Source organism: Pleurodeles waltl, chromosome 12 (assembly GCF_031143425.1).
Source record: "Pleurodeles waltl isolate 20211129_DDA chromosome 12, aPleWal1.hap1.20221129, whole genome shotgun sequence".
NCBI classification, from domain to species: domain Eukaryota; kingdom Metazoa; phylum Chordata; class Amphibia; order Caudata; family Salamandridae; genus Pleurodeles; species Pleurodeles waltl.
The window spans coordinates 588,316,960-588,337,588 of NC_090451.1; the positions used below are offsets into that span (position 1 = coordinate 588,316,960).

Here is a 20,629-nt window from a genome sequence, read left to right on the forward strand (position 1 = left end):
ATTCTTAAATCTATTGTTTTGTAATCGATTATAACGATACGTATTTTCAAAAAATAATGTTTAATTAAAAAAATGTGTTGTAAAGAAGTGAATGGTATAGGTATGCATATGAAAGATGGTTTCAATATTATCCTATGTAAATGGTAAGGCCATGCACTGAAAAACATGTATTGTAAAGGCGTGTATGTTAAAGACATGAATTGTAATGCCATATATTCCATCCGATCATTATTCTAGTGGCTCTACTACCTATACCTTCTTTGTCTGGTGCAGCTGCACTCTCTGTACAATGCTTGTTTGAGAGTACATTAAAGCCAGACCTTCTTTGGGACCTTCTCTGTACCTTATAGGCCCAGTTGCCTCCTAGGTACATACCTTACATACATTCATCACACAAAACTTTACATTTTCCGCTGCACAATTGTTTGAATTCCCTGTGTACATTCTTTCCCAGGGGTACCCTTTATACACTTCTCTGGGATACCACCTATATATCATTGAGGCAGGGATGATTTAGTTACACTCCTTAACAAGGAATGCCCTCTGGCTACTCATTGCTCTTGGATGATATCAGCCATTCACTTGTGTGGCAATACTCGTACATGCACTGGCTTATGTGCCTCCTCACAGAGTTACTCACTCCAGTAACTGGATTTGACAATCTGACTTCTTCAGAGCTTCAGATAGGAGCTTCACTCCCTGGTCTCCCAATCTGTTCTGAGCCAAACTGAAAGGGAAGAGGAGAGAAGTTAAGAATGACAAGTGTATGATTGGTAGATCTTGTGGGTCTAAATATCATTCACATGCCCTATGCACGGCATAGATCACAGTCTCAAAGCGCATGAACTAAGGTATACTAGATGATCTGTACATGATTATCCACTGAGTTGCACAGTATTTTCACTTTGTACCTTGTAAGAAAGAGCATGAAGAACAAGCATTGACAAAGCCAAATGGCCTGGCTTATAAATGGCAGCGCAAAACAATTCATGCGAGAATCACTGGCAGACGATTCATGCAAAACAAGTTCTTGTGAGGTATATTCCTTTTTGTAATAAAAAAAAAACTCAACAGTTACACTGGATGTTACTGTCTTATATCCGTCTGTGATAGACTGTGGGGTGATAACATTCATACTGTTTCATGATGTTTTATAATGCTCACATTTTAGTCCATGTCCAGTCCATGAAATGACAACACTGCAACATGCTCAGCAGTGCATTTGCATAGTATGAGATGCACAGAACCCCTCCCACTTTTCATCTTGTGCAAAAGATGGCTCAGGGTAGCAATGACCTGGACTAAAAGTCAGCTGACTTTTCCTTACAATTCTTGGTCCCTTGTTGCGACTAAGGAGTTAAGTCTTCAGTCTGACTAGGTAATTATTGTCTCTGCTCGAATTAAAAGGTGTGGTTCTAATTTATCTGTTATGTGTACACAAGGATATCAATAAACAGTTATGCTCTTGAACCTGGAAGGCTTAATTCCCTCTTCATCTCCCCCCTAAGCACATTCTTTTCTAGTTCAGTGAGGCTCCACGCTCACCCTTTCGCATATGATCCTCAAAATCCTTTATGTGTCCATGAACAGTTTAGGCAAACTTTAGGCTCCCGCTATGGTAAAGTAGAGCAGAAACTGTAAAAATACATTCAACTCGAAAATAAATATTAAAAATATATTTATGTTAAATATTAATATAAAGTACATTTATATATTTACTTTACATATATAACAAAATACAAAATTCTGCAGCACTTTTAAATTAATTTTGAATTGAAACTTAATAGAAATATATTAAACTAATTGAAAATTATTTTTCTAAAGTTTAAATTTAAAAATATATTTGCAAAAAAAGAAACACAATCTTTTTAATGTGCATTAAAAATATTAAACAGAATTTGTAAAATTAATGCAAATTAATTTAATGATTTAAAATAACATGTTTTGTTACATTATTTTCTAAATTCAAAATAGGTTAATACAATTATAATCAAATGATAAATATGCAATACTGTATATATATTTTAAATTATCAATGTATGTATTCATGTATGATTTTATATTTTTATCTTGTTTGAGGGTTATCTGTATAAATAACTGAATAAACTGAAATTAAAATTAAATTATATATTTCAACATTCATTTATATTTATTTACATGTTTTCCTTTTTTAAATAACTTATTTTAATTTAACATTTTTCCTATGGGGTTTTATTTTATGTCCCTGCCCCATCAGATGGTGTTGCAGTACCAGTGGTTCGCCATGTGCAGTGCTGGACTTACTACTTGTTTTTCCTTCTAGTAGTAATTTACACTCTGAGTTTGTGAATACTGAAAAGCAATAAACTTACTCAAAAGTTTAAACCTACTCAGAAGTGTAATTTCAGGGATGAGTACATTGTTATTTGTATACATGTGAAACTGTGAATGATTTTTATTTTTTTAGGAAACAAGAATGCCAGCTTCTTCTGGGGAGTCCTGGTCTTATCCCTATTTTCCTACATAAAGAAGCTTTACTATCTTGGTACCATTTTGTTCTTATTCTATGATAGGTGACCTGCGGAAACATATTTAGAGAAGTCTCTCTTCCTCCTCTTATACTGGAAGTTATGAAATCAGAGTTGAATTAATGTTTCATAGGGGCATGCAATTTCCTCATATCTACCACAAGACTCTTCAAGACATGGGTAAAGCCTTGTCTGAAGTCTTTAACAGACAGAGGTTTTCCTTCTCCCCCACAACACCGTCCAATGGACTGTGATGATTCTCAGTCTTCATTCTCCTGTCCCTCTTCCTGATCATTCTGACTGTTTCATGATATGATGAAGAGGAAACAGTATTCCCTGCTGATTATTCTACTGCCAGAAGGAAATATATCCAGGAGAAAATGTTGCTTACTTGTAGTGCTAGTTCTGCATCATAACAGTCTTCATTGAAGACATGAACACTAGAACAATTCTCCTCTGCATGTGTGGTCCCTGGAACACTTTTCGTAGATGTATTGTCCTTTGAATTAGCACACATGGTGTCAATGTCCATGATGGGCAACACCCTGTAATATCCTATCAAGTGCTACGTTTTCTGATAAAAATTCACTGAGGAACCCCAATGAGTAGTTTCAAGCCTGCATTGCAGCATCTGATGAGCACTAAAGGTGTGAAAGTGTATGAAAAAGAAGGAAAATGGGTCCTGATAACCTTACATTGAAAGATTAGAAAAGCATCTTGTGTCGTTGAGAGTGTAGGAAAGTACCATCTTGCCTGGCATGTTACCCCCATTTTTCACTGTATATATGTTGTTTTAGTTGTATGTGTCACTGGGACCCTGTTCACCAGGGCCCCAGTGCTCATAAGTGTGCCTGAATGTGTTACCTGTGTAGTGACTAACTGTCTCACTGAGGCTCTGCTAATCAGAACCTCAGTGGTTATGCTCTCTCATTTCTTTCCAAATTGTCACTAACAGGCTAGTGACTATTTTTACCAATTTACATTGGCTTATGGAACACCCTTATAATTCCCTATTATATGGTACTGAGGTACCCAGGGTATTGGGGTTCCAGGAGATCCCTATGGGCTGCAGCATTTCTTTTGCCACCCATAGGGAGCTCTGACAATTCTTACACAGGCCTGCCACTGCAGCCTGAGTGAAATAACGTCCACGTTATTTCACAGCCATTTTACACTGCACTTAAGTAACTTATAAGTCACCTATATGTCTTACCTTTACCTGGTAAAGGTTAGGTGCAAAGTTACTTAGTGTGAGGGCACCCTAGCACTAGCCAAGGTGCCCCCACATTGTTCAGGGCCAATTTCCCTGACTTTGTGAGTGCGGGGACACCATTACACGCGTGCACTACATATAGGTCACTACCTATATGTAGCTTCACAATGGTAACTCCGAATATGGCCATGTAACATGTCTATGATCATGGAATTGCCCCCTCTATACCATCCTGACATACAATCCCATGATCCCAGTGGTCTGTAGCACAGACCCTGGTACTGCCAAACTGCCCTTCCTGGGGTTTCACTGCAGCTGCTGCTGCTGCCAACCCCTCAGACAGGCATCTGCCCTCCTGGGGTCCAGCCAGGCCTGGCCCAGGATGGCAGAACAAAGGACTTCCTCTGAGAGAGGGTTTTACACCCTCTCCCTTTGGAAAATGGTGTGAAGACAGGGGAGGAGTAGCCTCCCCCAGCCTCTGGAAATGCTTTCTTGGGCACAGATGTGCCCAATTCTGCATAAGCCAGTCTACACCGGTTCAGGGGACCCCTTAGCCCTGCTCTGGCGCGAAACTGGACAAAGAAAAGGGGAGTGACCACTCCCCTGACCTGCACCTCCCATGGGAGGTGTCCAGAGCTCCTCCAGTGTGCTCCAGACCTCTGCCATCTTGGAAACAGAGGTGCTGCTGGCACACTGGACTGCTCTGAGTGGCCAGTGCCACCAGGTGACGTCAGAGACTCCTTGTGATAGGCTCCTTCAGGTGTTGCTAGCCTATTCTCTCTCCTAGGTAGCCAAACCCTCTTTTCTGGCTATTTAGGGTCTCTGTCTCTGGGGAAACTTTAGAAAAGGAATGCAAGAGCTCATCCGAGTTCCTCTGTATCTCTCTCTTCACCTTCTGCCAAGGAATCGACTGCTGACCGCGCTGGAAGATAGTAGCAAAGACGACTACTGCAACTCTGTAACGCTGATCCTGCCGCCTTCTCGACTGTTTTCCTGGTGGTGCATGCTGTGGGGGTAGTCTGCCTCCTCTCTGCACTAGAAGCTCCGAAGAAATCTCCTGTGGGTCGACGGAATCTTCCCCCTGCAACCGCAGGCACCAAAAAGCTGCATTACCGGTCCCTTGGGTCTCCTCTCAGCACGACGAGCGAGGTCCCTTGAATCCAGCAACTCTGTCCAAGTGACTCCCACAGTCCAGTGACTCCTCAGTCCAAGTTTGGTGGAGGTAAGTTCTTGCCTCACATCGCTAGACTGCATTGCTGGGAAACGCGACTTTTGCAGCTACTCTGGCCCCTGTGCACTTCCGGCGAAAATCCTTTCTGCACAGCCAAGCCTGGGTCCACGGCACTCTAACCTGCATTGCACGACTTTCTAAGTTGGTCTCCTGCGACGTGGGACTCCTTTGTGCAACTTCGGGTGAGCACCGTTTCACGCATCCTCGTAGTGCCTGTTTCTGGCACTTCTCCGGGTGCTACCTGCTGCTAAGAGGGCTCTTTGTCTTGCTCGACGTCCCCTCTACCTCCTGGTCCAATTTGCGACCTCCTGGTCCCTCCTGGGCCACAGCAGCATCCAAAAACGCTAACCGCACGATTTGCAGCTAGCAAGGCTTGTTGGCGTTCTTTCGGCAGGAAAACACTTCTGCACGACTCTCCACGGCGAGAGGGATCCGTCCACCAAAGGGGAAGTCTCTAGCCCTTTTCGTTCCTGAAGAAACCTCAGCTTCTTCTGTCCAGTAGAAGCTTCTTTGCACCCACAGCTGGCATTTCCTGGGCATCTGCCCATCTCCGACTTGCTTGTGACTTTTGGACTTGGTCCCCTTGTTCCACAGGTACCCTAGATTGGAAATCCATCATTGTTGCATTGTTGGTTTGTGTCTTTCCTGCATTATTCCTCTAACACGACTTCTTTGTCCTTAGGGGAACTTTAGTGCACTTTGCACTCACTTTTCAGGGTCTTGGGGAGGGTTATTTTTCTAACTCTCACTATTTTCTAATAGTCCCAGCGACCCTCTACAAGGTCACATAGGTTTGGGGTCCATTCGTGGTTCGCATTCCACTTTTGGAGTATATGGTTTGTGTTGCCCCTATCCCTATGTGTCCCCATTGCATCCTATTGTAACTATACAATGTTTGCACTGTTTTCTAAGACTATACTGCATATTTTTGCTATTGTGTATATATATCTTGTGTATATTTCCTATCCTCTCACTGAGGGTACACTCTAAGATACTTTGGCATATTGTCATAAAAATAAAGTACCTTTATTTTTAGTATAACTGTGTATTGTGTTTTCTTATGATATTGTGCATATGACGCTAAGTGGTACTGTAGTAGCTTCACACGTCTCCTAGTTCAGCCTAAGCTGCTCTGCTAAGCTACCATTATCTATCAGCCTAAGCTGCTAGACACCCTATACACTAATAAGGGATAACTGGGCCTGGTGCAAGGTGCAAGTACCCCTTGGTACTCACTACAAGCCAGTCCAGCCTCCTACATTGGTTGTGCAGCGGTGGGATAAGTGCTTTGAGACTACTTACCACTCTTGTCATTGTACTTTTCATAAGAGAAAAATATACAAAACAAGTTCAGTGTATATACACATAGCCAAAAAGTTTTGCATTTCCTCTTTTCACTCTTTTCTAAGTGCTGAAAAGTACTTCTAACTTTCTAAAAAGTTCTAAAAAGTTTTAAAAGTTTTTTTTCTCTGTCTTTCTAAAAGCTCTGACAAACTTTTTATCTTTTACTATCACTTTAACTCTCTCTAAAAAATGTCTGTCACAGGCCAAAATGTTGATCTGTCCAAACTTGCATATGATCACCTTAGCTGGAAAGGAGCAAGGAGTCTCTGCATAGAGAGAGGTTTGAGTGTAGGGAAGAATCCTTCCTTGGAACTGTTACTTAACATGCTTAGAGAACAGGATAAGGCTAGAAGTGCCCCATCTGTAGAAAGAGTAGCTAATGGTTCCCAATCTGATCCAGGGACTCCCCCAGGAAAAGATTCAGGAAAGAAACTCCCTAGCCTGCCCATTACTAGACAGTTTAGCATAGTTGGTAATGATGGACAGCCACACCATACAAATAGTGTTGTCTCACATCATAGCAAAAGCATTTATTCACACCACAGTGGTACTGATGTTTCTCTTAGCCAAGCTGTTAGGGTGCCCTCTGTAAGGGACAGGTCTCCTTCTGTCCATTCTCACCATACTTCTGTTTCAAGACATGTCCCTCCCACCCACCCTGATGACAGATTGTTGGAAAGGGAGCTCAATAGATTGAGAGTGGAACAAACCAGACTGAAGCTCAAGAAGCAACAGCTGGATCTGGATAGACAGACTTTAGAAGTAGAGAAGGAGAGACAGAAACTGGGTTTAGAAACCCATGGTGGCAGCAGCAGTATTCCCCATAGTCATCCTGCAAAAGAGCATGATTCCAGGAATCTACATAAGATAGTTCCCCCTTATAAGGAGGGGGATGACATTAACAAGTGGTTTGCTGCACTTGAGAGGGCCTGTGTTGTACAGGATGTCCCTCAAAGGCAGTGGGCTGCTATCCTATGGCTATCATTTAGTGGAAAAGGTAGGGATAGGCTCCTTACTGTGAAAGAAAGTGATGCCAATAATTTTACAGTTCTTAAGAATGCACTCCTGGATGGTTATGGCTTAACCACTGAACAGTACAGGATAAAGTTCAGGGAGACCAAAAAGGAGTCTTCACAAGACTGGGTTGATTTCATTGACCATTCAGTGAAGGCCTTGGAGGGGTGGTTACATGGCAGTAAAGTTACTGATTATGACAGCCTGTATAACTTGATCCCGAGAGAGCATATTCTTAATAATTGTGTGTCTGATTTGTTGCACCAGTACTTGGTGGACTCTGATCTGACCTCTCCCCAAGAATTGGGAAAGAAGGCAGACAAATGGGTCAGAACAAGGGTGAACAGAAAAGTTTATACAGGGGGTGACAAAGATGGCAACAAAAAGAAGGATGGTAAGTCTTCTGACAAGGGTGGGGACAAATCTAAAAATGAGTCTTCATCAGGCCCACAAAAACACTCTGGTGGGGGTGGTGGGCCCAAATCCTCCTTTAATCAAAACAAAGAAAAGAAACCATGGTGCTATTTATGTAAAGTAAAAGGCCATTGGACAACATATCCCAGTTGTCCAAAGAAAAGCACCAAGCCTCCTATCACTACAACCCCTACTGCTACCCCTAGTGTCCCTACTAATAGCAGTGGTGGTGGGAGCAAACCTACTAATAGCCAATCCAAGGGAGTAGCTGGGCTCACTATTGGTAACTTAGTTGGGGTTGGCCTTGTTAGGGAGGCCACAGAGGCTGTGTTAGTCTCTGAGGGGGCTATTGATTTAGCCACCTTAGTTGCTTGTCCCCTTAATATGGATAAGTACAAGCAGCTACCCCTAATAAATGGTGTTGAGGTTCAGGCCTACAGGGACACTGGAGCCAGTGTGAATATGGTCATAGAGAAACTGGTCCACCCTGAACAACACCTACTTGGTCACCAGTACCAAGTAACCGATGCTCACAACAACACACTTAGCCACCCCATGGCTGTTGTTAACCTCAACTGGGGGGGGGGTTACTGGTCCAAAGAAAGTTGTGGTAGCCACAGATTTACCTGTAGACTGTCTACTAGGAAATGATTTGGAGACATCAGCTTGGTCAGATGTGGAGTTGGAGGCCCATGCAGCAATGCTGGGCATCCCAGGGCATATTTTTGCTTTAACCAGGGCTCAGGCCAAAAAGCAAAAAGGACAGGGAAGTTTGGATCCTGGAACAATGGACCAAGTGCTCCCTAAAGCTAGGGCTAGTAGAAGCAAACCACTTCCTACTATCCCTCCCTCTACAGTGGATTCAACTTCTGAGGAAGAAGAATTCCCTCCCTGTGCAGAACCTACACCAGAGGAGCTAGAAGCAGACACTGCTGAGCTTTTGGGTGAAGGGGGGCCTGCCAGGGAGGAGCTGAGTGTGGCACAGCAAACCTGTCCCACATTAGAGGGTCTAAGACAGCAAGCTGTCAAACAGGCTAATGGGGATGTCAGTGACTCTCACAGAGTTTACTGGGAAGACAACCTCTTGTACACTGAGGCAAGGGATCCTAAACCTGGAGCTGCCAGGAGATTAGTGATTCCTCAGGAGTACAGAAAGTTCCTCCTAACTCTTGCCCACGACATTCCCCTAGCTGGACACCTGGGACAAATGAAAACTTAGGACAGACTTGTTCCCTTGTTTCATTGGCCTAGGATGTCTGAGGACACAAAGGAATTTTGTAAGTCCTGTGAAACCTGTCAAGCCAGTGGCAAGACAGGTTGCACCCCAAAGGCACCCCTTATCCCACTGCCTGTGGTTGGGGTTCCCTTTGAAAGGCTAGGGGTTGACATAGTTGGCCCCCTTGACCCTCCTACTGCTTCAGGCAATAGGTTTATCTTGGTGGTAGTGGACCATGCCACAAGATATCCTGAAGCTATTCCTTTAAGGACCACTACAGCACCTGCAGTGGCAAAGGCCCTCCTTGGAATATTTATAGGGTGGGCTTCCCAAAGGAAGTAGTATCAGACAGGGGAAGCAATTTCATGTCTGCATACTTAAAGGCCATGTGGAAGGAGTGTGGTGTAACGTACAAGTTCACTACACCCTATCATCCACAAACAAATGGACTGGTGGAGAGATTTAATAAAACTCTCAAAGGCATGATTATGGGTCTCCCTGAAAAACTCCGCAGGAGATGGGATATCCTGTTACCATGCCTCCTTTTTGCCTACAGGGAGGTACCCCAGAAAGGAGTGGGCTTCAGCCCCTTTGAACTTCTTTTTGGACACCCTGTTAGGGGTCCACTCACACTTTAAAGGAGGGTTGGGAACAACCTTTAAAAACTCCTAAGCAGGATATTGTGGATTATGTACTTGGCCTCAGATCAAGGATGGCTGAGTATATGAAAAAGGCCAGTAAGAACCTTCAGGCCAGCCAAGAGCTCCAGAAGCAATGGCATGATCAGAAGGCTGTTTTGGTTCAGTACCAACCAGGGCAAAAAGTGTGGGTCTTGGAGCCTGTGGCCCCAAGAGCACTCCAAGATAAATGGAGTGGACCCCACACAATTGTTGAAAAGAAGGGAGAAGTCACCTATTTAGTTGACTTAGGCACTGCCAGGAGTCCCCTTAGGGTGCTCCATGTCAACCGCCTGAAACCCTACTATGACAGGGCTGATCTCACCCTGCTCATGGCAACTGATGAGGGACAGGAAGAAGACAGTGATCCTCTACCTGATCTCTTCTCTGCCACAGAACAAGATGCTCTTGTGGAAGGTGTAGTTTTGGCTGATTGTCTTACTGCTGAGCAGAAAGACCATTGCATAAACCTCCTAGATCAATTCTCTGAACTCTTCTCTACTGTGCCAGGTACCACTTCTTGGTGTGAGCACACTATACATACTGGAGACAGTTTACCTGTCAAAAGTAAGATCTATAGGCAGCCTGACCATGTCAGGGACTGCATAAAGCAAGAGGTACAGAAAATGTTAGAACTAGGAGTGGTTGAGCACTCTGAAAGTCCATGGGCTTCTCCTGTGGTACTTGTACCAAAACCCCATTCCAAAGATGGAAAGAAGGACATGCGGTTTTGTGTAGACTATAGAGGTCTCAACCTGGTAACCAAAACTGATGCTCACCCTATACCCAGGGCAGATGAGCTCATAGATACACTGGCATCTGCCAAGTATCTAAGCACTTTTGATTTGACTGCAGGGTATTGGCAGATCAAATTGTCAGAAGATGCTAAACCTAAAACTGCATTTTCAACCATTGGAGGCCATTACCAGTTTACTGTAACCTTTTGGTTTGAAAAATGCACCTGCCACTTTTCAAAGGTTGGTGAACACAGTCCTGCAAGGGCTGGAGGCTTTCAGTGCAGCATATTTGGACGATATAGCTGTCTTTAGCTCAGCTGGGATGATCACCTGGTCCACCTATGGAAGGTTTTGGAGGCTCTGCAAAAGGCAGGACTCACTATCAAGGCTTCAAAGTGCCAGATAGGGCAGGGTAAGGTGGTTTATCTGGGACACCTTGTTGGTGGGGAACAGATTGCACCACTTCAGGGGAAAATCCAAACAATTATTGATTGGGTTCCCCCTACTACTCAGACTCAGGTGAGAGCCTTCCTAGGCCTCACTGGGTATTACAGGAGGTTCATGAAGAACTATGGCTCCATTGCAGCCCCTCTTAATGACCTTACATCCAAAAAAATGCCTAAAAAGGTATTATGGACAGCAAACTGTCAGAAAGCTTTTGAGGAGCTGAAGCAGGCCATGTGCTCTGCACCTGTCCTGAAAAGCCCTTGTTACTCTAAAAAATTCTATGTCCAAACTGATGCATCTGAATTAGGAGTAGGGGCAGTCCTATCACAACTTAATTCTGAGGGCCAGGATCAACCTGTTGCTTTTATTAGTAGGAGGTTGACCCCTAGAGAAAAGCGTTGGTCTGCCATAGAGAGGGAGGCCTTTGCTGTGGTCTGGGCTCTGAAGAAGTTGAGGCCATACCTGTTTGGCACTCACTTCATTGTTCAGACAGACCACAAACCTCTACTTTGGCTAAAACAAATGAAAGGTGAAAATCCTAAATTATTGAGGTGGTCCATATCCCTACAGGGAATGGACTATACAGTGGAACATAGACCTGGGAGTAGCCACTCCAATGCAGATGGACTCTCCAGATATTTCCACTTAGACAGTGAAGACTCATCAGGTCATGGCTAGTCTTATTGTCCTTCGTTTGGGGGGGGTTTGTGTAGGAAAGTACCATCTTGCCTGGCATGTTACCCCCATTTTTCACTGTATATATGTTGTTTTAGTTGTATGTGTCACTGGGACCCTGTTCACCAGGGCCCCAGTGCTCATAAGTGTGCCTGAATGTGTTACCTTTGTAGTGACTAACTGTCTCACTGAGGCTCTGCTAATCAGAACCTCAGTGGTTATGCTCTCTCATTTCTTTCAAATTGTCACTAACAGGCTAGTGACTATTTTTACCAATTTACATTGGCTTACTGGAACACCCTTATAATTCCCTAGTATATGGTACTGAGGTACCCAGGGTATTGGGGTTCCAGGAGATCCCTATGGGCTGCAGCATTTCTTTTGCCACCCATAGGGAGCTCTGACATTTCTTACACAGGCCTGCCACTGCAGCCTGAGTGAAATAACGTCCACGTTATTTCACAGCCATTTTACACTGCACTTAAGTAACTTATAAGTCACCTATATGTCTAACCTTTACCTGGTAAAGGTTAGGTGCAAAGTTACTTAGTGTGAGGGCACCCTAGCACTAGCCAAGGTGCCCCCACATTGTTCAGGGCCAATTTCCCTGACTTTGTGAGTGTGGGGACACCATTACACGCGTGCACTACATATAGGTCACTACCTATATGTAGCTTCACAATGGTAACTCCGAATATGGCCATGTAACATGTCTATGATCATGGAATTGCCCCCTCTATACCATCCTGGCATAGTTGGCACAATCCCATGATCCCAGTGGTCTGTAGCACAGACCCTGGTACTGCCAAACTGCCCTTCCTGGGGTTTCACTGCAGCTGCTGCTGCTGCCAACCCCTCAGACAGGCATCTGCCCTCCTGGGGTCCAGCCAGGCCTGGCCCAGGATGGCAGAACAAAGGACTTCCTCTGAGAGAGGGTGTTACACCCTCTCCCTTTGGAAAATGGTGTGAAGGCAGGGGAGGAGTAGCCTCCCCCAGCCTCTGGAAATGCTTTCTTGGGCACAGATGTGCCCAATTCTGCATAAGCCAGTCTACACCGGTTCAGGGGACCCCTTAGCCCTGCTCTGGCGCGAAACTGGACAAAGGAAAGGGGAGTGACCATTCCCCTGACCTGCACCTCCCATGGGAGTCCAGAGCTCCTCCAGTGTGCTCCAGACCTCTGCCATCTTGGAAACAGAGGTGCTGCTGGCACACTGGACTGCTCTGAGTGGCCAGTGCCACCAGGTGACGTCAGAGACTCCTTGTGATAGGCTCCTTCAGGTGTTGCTAGCCTATCCTCTCTCCTAGGTAGCCAAACCCTCTTTTCTGGCTATTTAGGGTCTCTGTCTCTGGGGAAACTTTAGATAACGAATGCAAGAGCTCATCCGAGTTCCTCTGCATCTCTCTCTTCACCTTCTGCCAAGGAATCGACTGCTGACCGCGCTGGAAGCCTGCAAACCTGCAACATAGTAGCAAAGACGACTACTGCAACTCTGTAACGCTGATCCTGCCGCCTTCTCGACTATTTTCCTGGTGGTGCATGCTGTGGGGGTAGTCTGCCTCCTCTCTGCACTAGAAGCTCCGAAGAAATCTCCTGTGGGTCGACGGAATCTTCCCCCTGCAACCGCAGGCACCAAAAAGCTGCATTACCGGTCCCTTGGGTCTCCTCTCAGCACGACGAGCGAGGTCCCTTGAATCCAGCAACTCTGTCCAAGTGACTCCCACAGTCCAGTGACTCTTCAGTCCAAGTTTGGTGGAGGTAAGTCCTTGCCTCACCTCGCTAGACTGCATTGCTGGGAACCGCGACTTTTGCAGCTACTCTGGCCCCTGTGGACTTCCGGCGGAAATCCTTTGTGCACAGCCAAGCCTGGGTCCACGGCACTCTAACCTGCATTGCACGACTTTCTAAGTTGGTCTCCGGCGACGTGGGACTCCTTTGTGCAACTTCGGGTGAGCACCGTTTCACGCATCCTCGTAGTGCCTGTTTCTGGCACTTCTCTGGGTGCTACCTGCTGCTAAGAGGGCTCCTTGTCTTGCTCGACGTCCCCTCTACCTCTTGGTCCAATTTGCGACCTCCTGGTCCCTCCTGGGCCACAGCAGCATCGAAAAACGCTAACCGCACGATTTGCAGCTAGCAAGGCTTGTTGGCGTTCTTTCGGCAGGAAAACACTTCTGCACGACTCTCCACGGCGAGAGGGATCCGTCCACCAAAGGGGAAGTCTCTAGCCCTTTTCGTTCCTGCAGAAACCTCAGCTTCTTCTGTCCAGTAGAAGCTTCTTTGCACCCACAGCTGGCATTTCCTGGGCATCTGCCCATCTCCGACTTGCTTGTGACTTTTGGACTTGGTCCCCTTGTTCCACAGGTACCCTAGATTGGAAATCCATCGTTGTTGCATTGTTGGTTTGTGTCTTTCCTGCATTATTCCTCTAACACGACTTCTTTGTCCTTAAGGGAACTTTAGTGCACTTTGCACTCACTTTTCAGGGTCTTGGGGAGGGTTATTTTTCTAACTCTCACTATTTTCTAATAGTCCCAGCGACCCTCTACAAGGTCACATAGGTTTGGGGTCCATTCGTGGTTCGCATTCCACTTTTGGAGTATATGGTTTGTGTTGCCCCTATCCCTATGTGTCCCCATTGCATCCTATTGTAACTATACATTGTTTGCACTGTTTTCTAAGACTATACTGCATATTTTTGCTATTGTGTATATATATCTTGTGTATATTTCCTATCCTCTCACTGAGGGTACACTCTAAGATACTTTGGCATATTGTCATAAAAATAAAGTACCTTTATTTTTAGTATAACTGTGTATTGTGTTTTCTTATGATATTGTGCATATGACACTAAGTGGTACTGTAGTAGCTTTACACGTCTCCTAGTTCAGCCTAAGCTGCTCTGCTAAGCTACCATTATCTATCAGCCTAAGCTGCTAGACACCCTATACACTAATAAGGGATAACTGGGCCTGGTGCAAGGTGCAAGTACCCCTTGGTACTCACTACAAGCCAGTCCAGCCTCCTACAGAGAGCCCAGGAGCTTCCCTTACCCATAACACACCATTCTATCAGTTACCTAATAGAGGCAGTTATTTTTTACAGTAACATCATTGATAGATTTAATTTCGTATTTGTTTTTCAGTGCCCCATTGTACCCAGGCTGTGGTAGCTTATGACTTTAATGAAGATTCCTACGATGCACAACTAGGGTTGTAAGTAATTATTATTTTATTATTATTATTATTACTATTATTATTATATGGTCATATAAAGCTCACAGCTACCCAAAAAGGGTTTCCCGGCGCTGAGCAAAGGCAAGAATGTCCAGTTCTGAGATCTTAAAAAAACAGATCTTCAGGCCTTTTCAAAATGGAAGTAGGGAAGTGCAATTTCTCCGGGGCTTTGGAAGGGAGTTCCACATTTTCAGACCCAGGAATGTAAAGGAGCACCCTTCTTTATGGCCCAAGGAAAATCTAGGCAAAGTGCAAGAGCCTGATTCAGTGATCTCATCATGTGTGTGGCCGATAAGGCACCACTAGATCCAGAATATATTTTAGACCTACTCTGGCCTTATACATATAGCAACGAGCTTTTAATTGAATGCGCTTTGTAATCATTAGCCAGTGAAGCTCATGGATAAGGTGTGAAACCGAAGCGCGTTTCGGGAGCCAATACAAAGTCTAGCAGCTGAATTTTTAATTATTTGTAGTTGTCAGGTAAAAGCATTATCTCTTCCTATGTATAGGAGGTTGCTGAATCTAATCTAGATAGGATTAGAGCTTGGATTACTATCCTTTGGGCTGATTAAGGAATCATCCAGATAATCTTTTTCACCCACTTGAGCACAGCAAAACAGGTGGAGGTGACCTTGACCATCTGAGGCTTCATGGAAAGAATCACATCCAACAGAAAGCCCAAATTTTAGTGTTTGGGTACAGTTCGAGAAGAGCACCTATGGATTCTGGCCAGTGTTGTGGACCCCCGAATTGAGGATTCTTACCCAGGATCATGACCTCCATCTTATCACCTTTGAGCTTGAGCAAGTTATTATTAATCCATTAGGAGATTCGGCTCAAGCCCAGGTTAAGAGCTGCTGATCCATGACCCTGTGCAGATGACAGGGAAAAATAATTTGTGTGTCATCTGTATTAGAAAATAGGGTCATTCCACAACTCTCCACTACATTCTTCTGTGGGTGGACGTAAATATGAAACAACATTGCGCTTAGAACTGAGTCCAGAGGGTTTCCAGACATTAAAGCCTGCACCTCTGACCTAACATTGGCCGCAAAGACGTGAAACATCGGATTCTTTATGAATGATGTTATCCAAGCCAGAGCTGTTCCTTCAAGACCCAATGTTACCAATGTTTTGATCAGAATAGAATGGAATACAGCATCAAAGGCTAAGCTAAGGTCTAATAAAAATAACTGCAACTGTTTCACCCTCATGAGTCATCTAAGATGTTCTGTGACTCCTAGAAGGGTGGATTCAGTGCTGTGCCTGGCCCTGAAGCCCACCTGCAACTGATGTAGTAGTTTTTGGCCTCCACAAAAGATGTAAGCAGTGCGTTCACATGTTTTTTCAAGATTTTGGAGAAAAAGGCCAATAGAGAAAATGGTAAAAAATTCAACCAATTGGTCAGATCAAAATTAAGGGCCTTATTACGAGTTTGGCAGTCTTGCAACCACCAAATTCACAGTGTTAGTCAGACTGCCACACTCCTAGCGGTCTGACTGCCAGATTACAACACTGATGGTCCGACCACCACCCAGGATTATGGATCAGGATGGGTCTACGGCGGTAGAAATTTTGGTCAGCCATAGTTGCACTGAGTTCAGCACCGCCGTGCTGATCACATCTTCCCTTTCCGCCAGCCTTTTCATGGCAGGGTCCCCACCATGAAAAGGGTGGTGGAAAGGCATTGCTGGGAGGCACAGGGGGCCCCTGCACTAACCATGACCATGTCACTGGCAGTGCAGGGGCCTCCCTGCCCAACACCCTCGAAAAGCGCACTGTGTGCTATGGCAGACAGTGCACATTCCATGGGTGCTGGGGACACCCTCTGTGCAACAGCATTGGCCTTGTCCCCCTGAGGAGCCAAGGCCAATGCCACTACACTGTTTCCACCAGGCTGACCGGCAGAAACATCCTAATATGGAGGCTTCCACCAGTCATTCCAGTAGAAACATTGTAATAGAGGTGGGGGAAGATCTCCAGCTTCACAGCAGTCTCATCCCAATGGGTCTGGCGGGCCAACAGTCGCTCAACCAAACTTTTAAGGAGGCCCTAAGTTTTTTTAGGAGTGGAAGAACCATGGCATGCTTCCAGCTCTGTGGAACATGGCCTTCCCTTAGAGAGGAGATAACGAGTTTGACCACCACCTGGAAAAATATAAGGTCCAAAAGGCCAAGCTTAGTCGGAGGTAGGGCATCTAGCAGAGAGCCTGACTTGATTGATTGTAAGATAAAAAAGGTAGAAATATCCTGAAGGGACCACAACTTCATTTTTGAGGTTAGACCAGATGTATTCAGGTTGTCATTAGGTCTTTATTGGGTAGAATTCAAAGTGCAGCTGTGTACAGTGGAGTCAGCAGATTGCACTCCACCCTTAAGGTCCTTGTACAGTTAAAGATGGATATCTGCCACCTTTTTGATGAAAAAATGGGCCAGTGAATCTGAGAAAGTGAGGGTGCTAGGGACATTTTGCCAGGGTCAGAGAATTCTTTAACCACATTGAGGCATCTTAGAACAGTTTTGAGCATTACTGATTTTATCAGAATAAAATTGTGCTTCCGCTGTTCTACAGAGCCCATGAGAGTTATTTATTGTTGGTCTATATATCTAGCTTTAAAGTCCTTGTCATAAGACTTTCTCCAGAGTCTTTCTAGGCCCTTGCATAGTTGTTTTTCAATCCAAAGTGTTTCATTGAAGCAAGGAGCCAGCTGGTGCGCTTTTGCTTAGAGAATAGGGGCCCGATCATGAATCTAGTGGTGCGAAGACCGCCATACTCGCGGCGGAGGTCAGACAACTGTGGTTGTGGCAGTCCAACAGCCATATTACAACATTGGCAGTCCGTGCTGCCAAAAGACCATATTTTTCGCCAGGATCACTGATCCTGATGGGATGACGGCGGTCATGATTGTAATCTGCCACTGATTACAACCCTGTTCTCCTACAGCATTTTCATGGAGGTTCAACCACCATGAAAAGATTGGCAGAGAACAAGTGCTGGGACCAAAGAGGGGCTCCTGCCAACAACATAGTCATAGGCAGTGCAGGGGCCCCCTTCCCCAGCACGTTTGGAATGCGCACTGTCTGCTTAGCAGACAGTGTGCATTCTGACGGTGCTACCGGGAGCCCCTGTGTAACGTCATTGGACTCGGCTCCACCATTGCTACCGCGCGTTTTCCACTGAGTCAGCCCAGGGGAAAAACTGTAATGGGGCTGGTGGGGAGACCTCCAGCACCGTGGCAGTCTCCTCATCGGGAGTTTGGTTGCTGGGTTTTTATGACCGCCAAACTAGTAATTTGCGTGGCTGGTAAAATTGCCTCCAGGAAATTTGTGCCCCAGCTATCTATAGGACCTTGATCAGAGTTGACTATTTGCTTTAGAGCAGGTTTAGTGCTCTGAAATTCCGAGGCCAGAACATCCAGTTTTGACCAATGAAATGTAAAATGTTGTATTGTAGCACTGATGATTGGGCGAGTGAGCCAGAAGCCTGGAGCAGGAAGCAGCTGGGCGTAGCTATGTGTGGAGAGTGGAGGCAAGAGGATCGCAAGGGATGGAAAAACATTCTTGCAGCTGGTGGCTTGTGATACAGTGTGGTGTTAGCCTGTGCTGTCGTGTAGGGGTGCAGGGAGTCAGGAAATCACCTGGCACACTGAGACCAGCTCCAGGGCACACACCTTTCTGCTAACCACTACTGTCATTACTGCCATTACAGCCAGGGGCGCACAGCGGTGCTTGCGGTACGCCACTCTCCTCCCCCTTTACTCATAGCAGAGTGGAGCAGATTGCGGGGTAGGGCTACTGGCCTTCTGATAAGACCTTTGATAGGTTGGGAAGTGCAGGATAGGACAGGACAGGCTTCTTGAAGGATTGTGTGGGAGTAATTGTTAGGTAGCAGTTTTCTCATTGGCGGTGCAGACCGGCCAGCAATAGGCTGGTGCGGTTTGCTTCTCGGTGAGGGGTCACACACCCACACACTTGTCATTATTTGCCTCTGTTGTTCATGCTGTCATTTCCATTGATATTCCTATGACATTTCTATTGCTTTTTTTACTTGTTATATGTGTCCCCTACAATAATATTTGCTCAGTCAATCCTCTACAACAGTGATCCCCACAATACAGCCCAGGGGCCACATGAGGCTCTCTTGATCTTCACAGGTGGCCCCCAGTTGAACAGTACTAGGCTGTTTTCTTTACAAAGCACTGACATTCGTAAAGAAATTAAATATATGGCAACCATATATTTACAGAGGAACTGAAGTAAAAAAAATACACAGAAGATGTCCTCTATCACTTAAATTTACAACCACCTTCATTTTAAAGCCATCTTTCAAAAGAACGTGTAAAAATATATTAAAGTCCATTTGAAGTTCAAAAAAGTGTATTTCATTAACATGCGAAAGAGTTTCAGTGCATTGTGGAGTGTCTTTTTAGAGTGACAGTTTTCAAACCTGAATTTAGAAGGATTCATACCTTGCCCCTCCCCATCCTGACATTAATGTCAATAGTGAACTAAGAGGCAAGTCAGTTGTTATGTGCACCCTCTGGCTTGCCTGGGTTGCTATTATATGTGGGCAACATTATAGTTCATTACATCAACGCAAGATAATGTTTTGTGTAGGGCACATCCTGAAGTCATATATTTTGAGGTCTTCTTCTATGTGATAATGAAGAAAAAAGAAACATAGTGAAATAAATCAATTGCCTAGGATCACACAATTTAGTTAAGTGGGGGAGCTAGAATTGAGCCCAGGTGCAATTTAACCACTAGGTGTACATGCGTCTCTTCCCTCCTCCCACCTTACAGCTCCCACGCCCCTGACTACCACCCTGCTGGCATCAGTGAGGCCCTCGTGCACACCACAGACTAAAGTTTTCGGCCCCTCTGAAAGTGTTTGAGTATCCATACTCCACAATAGTATTTGCTCGGTTAATCAGGCAATTTTTGGCTACCTTTTTTTATCTCCCACCTTGTTGCAATTAGAGATTGAGAGATTGAGATCGCCCACAGTCCACAGACTACAGAACACAGGACACAGCCCAGACAAATAGATTGACACAGGAAATGAGTGGCTGTGTGTATTTTTGTACTTTGAACTGGTACTAATTGGTACCAAGGATTCTTCTATAGGGCTTGTGGTAGGGTGGTTGCTAGTGGTGGCCTTATTGGGTTGAATCTGGTCTAATGAAGACTGTTCCGCTAGGTTAGGGTGCGGTCTGTGAGCACGATTCACACTAGGTTCGGTGGCTGCTATCTAACTAACTACAAGAAATTCTGGCCCCTGCACTTGTTCTTCGCCTTTGATGATGCAATAAGAAGCAATAAGTTGCAATAAGATACAATAAAATGTCTCCAAGGTGTTTGTGCTCTGGCCATCTAGTTTCTTCCATCAGTCCAGCTGCTACTTCCTCTGCTTCTCCTAAACTTTTAAATACTATACGGCATAAAAAGCCACAGTCTCATCTGTTCCTTCTGAAGTCTATTCTGTCAATGTTTTTAAAGAATGGTAATAGGGAAGGGATAAAGGACTTGAATCTGGTTTGGGGTATAAATCAAGCAGTTACCAAGATGATAGATATCAAGGGGGGCGACAAAGAAAAAGAGAAAGTCAGGACATTGCCTAATGGAACCTCAAATAACCAATCAATACCAATTTCAGCAAATACACCTATGCAAGTTGTTTCGGGTCAGATTTCAGAGGCAATCTCCAGCAGCAGAACTAGCAGTACCTAGGTCTGGCTTAACAACCTAGCTAATACCAACTCTGCAACTCCTCTATGGACAGTTATCAGTTGAAATAATGCTCAAACAGATTCAAGGGGTGCTACTTGCAATGAAAGTCTCACAGGAGGAGGCTGGGCCAGTTAAATTCTAACTTGACTATTCTCATTGCATGTGTTTCTCAGGCAGAACAGAGGGTCTCC

General features: G+C 45.0%; 1 protein-coding gene across 2 annotated transcripts in view; it reads right to left on the reverse strand.

Annotated features, from left to right (window-relative positions):
• The window catches only part of LOC138268268 (NACHT, LRR and PYD domains-containing protein 3-like), a 735,713-nt gene that overhangs the window by 305,689 nt on the left and 409,395 nt on the right, over positions 1–20,629 (reverse strand). For both annotated transcript variants that reach the window (XM_069217756.1, XM_069217755.1), the window contains exon 6: positions 641–727. In XM_069217756.1, the coding sequence (XP_069073857.1) occupies positions 641–727 (87 nt within the window). The remainder of the gene's footprint in view (positions 1–640; positions 728–20,629) is intronic.